The following is a 6,000-nucleotide window of genomic DNA, read 5'->3' as shown; positions in this document are numbered from 1 at the left end:
AAAGGGAAACTCCCATTTTTATTCAAATCCTTCCCTCTTTTCCCTCCCCCGACACTCCCACCTAAACTAAGCTAGACACACCCACTTTCCTGACTTTTTCCAAACTAGAGGTGTGAAAATACCCTGCTGAAACAGGGGGGTTTCATGTCCCTTTAAGTACTGTAGTTCACTTGATTTAAGTTTTAAGAGAATTAAAACTTAAAGGATTAAATAAGATTTAAGGCAACTAAAAACAATTGTTCAGTAAGCTGCCTTACAATTTTAGGTTAAATCAATGTTTTTTGTTTGCCTTTTAGTGCAGTGATGTACAGTAGAGATGTATCAGATCTCCTTTAGACTGGTTTTGTGGTCCAGGTCACATAGCTACTTTTATGAAATAAATATAAATACTCAGGGGCGAATTTAACCAATAAGTGAATTAAGCAGCTGCCAGGATATTTGAGGGCCCTCAATAAATACCTAGAAGAAAAAAAATATGCATATAACATTGCTTTCTGTTATATTTAGAATGTTGAGGGTCTAACAAATTTAAATTTGACATAACTATCTTTCTACCAAAATTTGTCTTACACCCCTAGTCATGGAGCAGTCGAGTCAGGTAAAGATTCGGTTTTAAAAACAATTTATTATTTTCAATTAATTCATTTTTTAATTATTTTGAAATCATTTTAAGAAAACAAATAATTTATAATGTAAATAGATAAGACATGGAAAAGAAGATTCAGCGATACAAGAAATAAAACAAATAATAAAACTACAAAGGGTGCATTTTAGGACTGTTGGGCCGCATGGCTGGAACTGCTTAGAGCCCCCAAATCACTAAATACGCCACTGTATATAAAAAACAATAAGCATATTCAAATAATTCCATAATTCATCCATAAAACGCAACATTTAATCTAACGTGAAGCAAGTTGAAGTGAGATTTTCTTTCAGAAGGTGTCGCTGTCTTTCACGTGAATGTGAAGCTTTACCAGAAGGTGCGCTTGGATTCAAAAGTGACAGCATACCTGTTCTCAACCCACCGCCAAACTTGAGAGGCTGAAGATCACACGAGTGCACGACAAGCGGGCTGCTTGTGTTGACACTTTGAGGCGTGTTTCTTTCAGTCATTTCAAGTTAATGAATTGTTGTTTTCTCAGAGAAATAGGTGTTAGTGTCATCTTACTCAAGGTAAACACGCAGTTTAGCGCAACTTCTTGACCTCCCACTCGTGCTGTGACGTGACTGAGCGGCTAGTAATAAATGAAAGGCGCATTTTGAGCGTCCAGTTGTTCTGCTGCTTCAGCAGACGCGCGTTATCTCTGTCACACACGGCGCGGAGCACTTTCAGACAGCACAGGGGGTATTTCATTTACTTTTCTTGCTCTTTTTTCACTTGATGTTAGAAAGAGTCAAATAGGTTACTTATTTCATCCCAAGGAATATTTAAAGCTGTGTTGTCAGCAGTAACTGAACAGCTGAATCGTTTGGCGCTGCATTGGCTTCATTGATCGCGCTGGACTGAAGCACCAAACCACTGGAATAAATTATAAGCGATTCAACTTCCCAAAATGAGCGCCGGCAAGAGGTAAGAGACCAAAAAAACTGTTCTTGTACTAGTACTCTAGTAGTAGATCACGCAATTCACAGCAGAATAGCAACTGAAAGCCAATCACAAACACTTATGAACATCCATTAAACACAAGCGTTTTGTATATCCAGACATTCTGTAGTGAGTTTCATGCTACATTTGGTAATTTTAAGTAGACTCATCTTGCACACACTCAGAAATAAAGGTACGCGAGCTTCACTGGGGTGGTACCTTTTCAAAAGGTACAAATTTGTAACTTAAAGATCCATATTAATACCTCAAGGATACATATTAGAACCCCAAAAGTACAAAAGTGTTCCTCTTAATTTTTTTAGGCATTATTATATACTTTTGAGGTACCAATATGAACCCTTTAAGTACAATTGTGTACCTTTTGGAAAGGTACTACCCCAGTGACAGATGGTGTACCTTTATTTCTGAGAGTGCAGCAACTGTGCTCATATATTTTATTTTGTAGCTTTAGTCAATTGTACTCCTGATTGCTGCCAAAGGAACAATATATCAGCTTCATCATAAAAAAATATAGTCAAAACACCATAAAAAAGATTGCATTTTATACACGTGATATGAAAAATGTGCCTGATACTGTATATCAACATTTCATCTGTCAACACCATTTTCAGCTTAAATGACAGTTAAATTAGTTTGTTTCATTAATTTACTTATGTTAATGGGAGAATGGGGTGTATTCTGCGCTCATAAATACATAAACTTTTCCACATTTGTGACCTGTTAGCCGCAGCATGTCACAGTGTGAATAATCATGTACGTAATTAATATGTTGGACAGTAATTCACTCACCTTAATGAGATTTAAGTCAGTGTTTGATATGCAATGCACACTTTGGGCTAAAAACTACAAAAACACACTCTCAAAACATAATTTAAAGCTTTTAATTAACTCTTAGTTTATTTTTGATTATTTGTTCAGCTCCAGACAGTAAATTGATTTAAAAACATTTCAAACATGACCAGTTTGGTATGAATATTTCATTTATCACTGTAGTTTGTTATGTTTCCCATGTATTTACCTTAAAAGATTTTTAATTTGACCATAATTCTATTCAGTTATTCAAGACAGCAGATGCATGGATAAAAGTTAAAAAATTTACACCTATATATTTGCAAGAAAATGTGAAGTGAACTCATGTAATGAGAAGGAGCAGTGTTGGTGCCTGCTGTGCCAATGTCTGTTCCATAGGTGGCAATGAAGATTGGGGCTGGAAGAGGAATAGTTTTAATCTGATGTGCCAAGAAACAGAGTTAACAAATTTTTTTTTTAATGCAGATCTTTCATTTTTCCTTTGCTGTATAATTTAGCTATATTACTATATACCGGTCAACAAAATAATTTTTAAAAGATTTTTTTTTTACCTTGAATTAATTGTCTCTCGGAAAAATGGGGAATTGTTTTTCTAACAATTTGTACATTCCGTGCAAATTAGATTACACTACAAACAGGACTGTCTGTGGTTGTCATAGGGGTTTATGAATTTTGACATTGCCCATTAAACTGGTATTGTTGAAGGTTGGCGTGTCTTTAAGTTGCTGTGTATAACGTTTAGAAAAAAAATAAATGGTCATACCAACACGCTTTGTGTTAACCTACTCACTGACCTATTAAACAACCGTCTAGTATTATAACACGTCACGGATAACCCAGTGCTATACAATAATTTACACCTCTGTGTGTGTCATGGTTACTGTTTAACAACAGGTCTAAGGGTAAAATCGCTGTAAAATAGCTTTTCTAATGGGGGTTAGGTTCTTTAACATTCATTTATTCATTCATTCATTCATTCATTCATTTTCTTTTTGGCTCAGTCCCTTTATTAATCTGGGGTCGCCACGGCGGAATGAACCGCCAACTTATCCAGCATATGCTTTACGCAGCAGATGCCCTTCGAGCTGCAACCTATCACTGGGAAACACCCATACACTCCCATTTACATACATACACTATGGACGATTTAGCTTACCCAATTCTATAGCGCATGTCTTTGGACTGTGGGGGAAACTGGAGCCCCCAGAGGTAACCCACACGTACACGGGGAGAACCAGCGACCTTCTTGTTGTGAGGCAACAGCGCTACCCATTGCACCACAGCACCACCCTCTTTTAACATTCATAAAAGTAAAATATATTTTTGGAGTAAATGTATTACACTGTAATAAACTGTTAATGATCTGTTTCCATGTATTGTGATTCACAAGAGTTTACCAGATTATTTACGTTTGTGAATTGCATTATGGGAGCTTGATCGCTCCTCTGTCGACTAATGATGTTAAATATTCAACTTCTACAAATTAAGAAAGTGACATTTATTGACATTTTGAACAGTCTGTGTGCATATAGCACAGTGAACAGTTTGAAATAATATAATATAAAATAAATATTATGTAGAAAAATAAATCTGTAAAATAACAAAACATAAAATACTGACAGTTTATTACAAAGTGTTTGCACCATAATATACAACACCAACCCAGACAATATATCACTTTAAACTACTAAACATGTTAATAAAAGTCACTCTTTTTTTACTTTTCAAGGTTAAAGTTGTTGGAAGAAAGATCCCATAATGCAATTCAAAAGCATAAATACACTGGGTAAAATAAAAAATAAAAGCATGTATCATAAACTGCGGAATACCGATAATTTACGAATATGTTTTGCACATTTTTTTTGCCAGAATTGCTGCATAGATTCATTGGTAAAATGTATCTCTAACTACATTTTTGTGTCTATGTTAACTTTAGAGCATTTAGTAACCAAGAACAGTGGAATTCAAGCATCAAAACAACAAAAGTATAATATTATTTTCCCCATGTATGCATCAGAATGCATCCATTATATAACATTTTTCTTAAAAGAAAAATATTTAAATTAATTTTTTCCCATGATTTACAGAATCCTAAGATGTTTTTGGGTAAATCAATAGTATATGTACACCAAAAAAATCTTGTCAGTCATATTTAAAACATTATTTTAACACAGATTAAAAGGTTCAATTTAAGAATCATCATCCAGTCCCAAAATACTTTTGTCATTTAAAATCTTTGTTCTTTCTTGCCATCTTTCAAAACCACTTAGTTTTATCCATTTTTCATCAGGGAGTTCAATATGGCCACTTATTTCAAACTATTTTATATGTCAAAAAAGTACAGGTCAGAAAAAGTTCTGTTCTTTAATTTTTACAGAGAGAAGATTTTTTTCATGACATTTCTAAACATAATAGTTTTAATAACTCATGTCTAATAACTAATTATTTTATCTTTGCCATGATGATAGTAAAATTATGTGACTAGATATTTTTCAAGACACTTCTATACAGCTTAAAGGGACATTTAAAGGCTTGACTAGGTTAATTAGAAAAATTAGGCAGGCTAGGGTAATTTAGCATGTTATTGTATAATGATGGTTTGTTCTGTAGACTATCGAAGAAAATAGCTTAAAGGGCTAATAATTTTGACCTTAAAATGGTGTTTAAAAAAATTAAAAACTGCTTTTATTCTAGCCAAAATAAAACAAATAAGACTTTCTCCAAAGAAAACAATATTATCAGACATACTGTGAAAATTTCCTTGCTCTGTTAAACATAATTAGGGAAATATTTAAAAAAGAAATTCAAAGGGGGGCTAATAATTCTGACTCCAACTGTATGTACTTGAAGAGTGCTCAAATCCAGAGAAATAAGCTAAACCAATAACAAACATTTTACCATGGCTGCAGGAGGCACAATGATTTTACACAGTGCTTTAACAAATGCTCAGGACTGTGTAATATCATTATGCCTGCTGCAGCAATGATCAGGCAGCAAAGGTCCTTGACTATTATGCCAGATTGATAGTATAGTTCCTAGCCTTATCAACCTAGAAAATTAAAAGCAACTTTTAATTTTCTGTTGATTATACACAATGTAGCTGCAGAAGAGTTAAGCTTTAAATAGGCATTGCATTATGCTAAGCTAAGCTAAAAATGCTGTGGCATTCCTTTAAAAGTGGCGTGTTCCTTTAAAGAGATCACACAAAAATGTACTCCTCCTCTGCTTGTTCCACACATGTTTGAGTTTATTTATTGTTGGACACGGGAAGAGCTGAATAAAAATGCGAAAAAAGCCATTAACTTCCATACTATTTGTATCGTTCCTTCAATGAATTTCAACCCCCCCCCCAACATTCCTTTGAATATCTTGTTCTGTGTTCAACATAAGAAAGAAACGGTTTGTAAAATATAGACTTAAGTGCAGGAAACTTAGATTTTTAGGTGAACTGTCCCTTTAAACTTGGCATCTTTTCAGCATGCCTGATTGCATCTATTGTTGAGATATACAGTGACACTGACTCTTATCAGCGGAACAAGCTCAATCCTTCCTGTTTGTGTTTACATTTTGGTTTGTTTTTATGA

The 6,000-nt window shown here is 34.2% G+C and overlaps 1 protein-coding gene across 14 annotated transcripts in view; it reads left to right on the top strand.

The window, feature by feature from the left end:
- The first annotated feature begins 1,269 nt into the window (after nt 1–1,269).
- The window catches only part of slc4a4a (solute carrier family 4 member 4a), a 129,541-nt gene continuing 124,810 nt past the window's right edge, over nt 1,270–6,000 (top strand). For 6 of the 14 annotated variants that reach the window (XM_073950847.1, XM_073950852.1, XM_073950845.1 and 3 more), the window contains exons 1-2: nt 1,270–1,345; nt 1,423–1,570. In XM_073950847.1, the coding sequence (XP_073806948.1) occupies nt 1,554–1,570 (17 nt within the window). In that variant the 5' untranslated portion in view covers nt 1,270–1,345; nt 1,423–1,553. 14 annotated transcript variants of the gene reach the window in all.

This window comes from Danio rerio, chromosome 5 (assembly GCF_049306965.1).
Source record: "Danio rerio strain Tuebingen ecotype United States chromosome 5, GRCz12tu, whole genome shotgun sequence".
Classification (NCBI taxonomy): Eukaryota; Metazoa; Chordata; class Actinopteri; order Cypriniformes; family Danionidae; genus Danio; species Danio rerio.
This window is presented reverse-complemented; position numbering and strand designations above follow the sequence as displayed.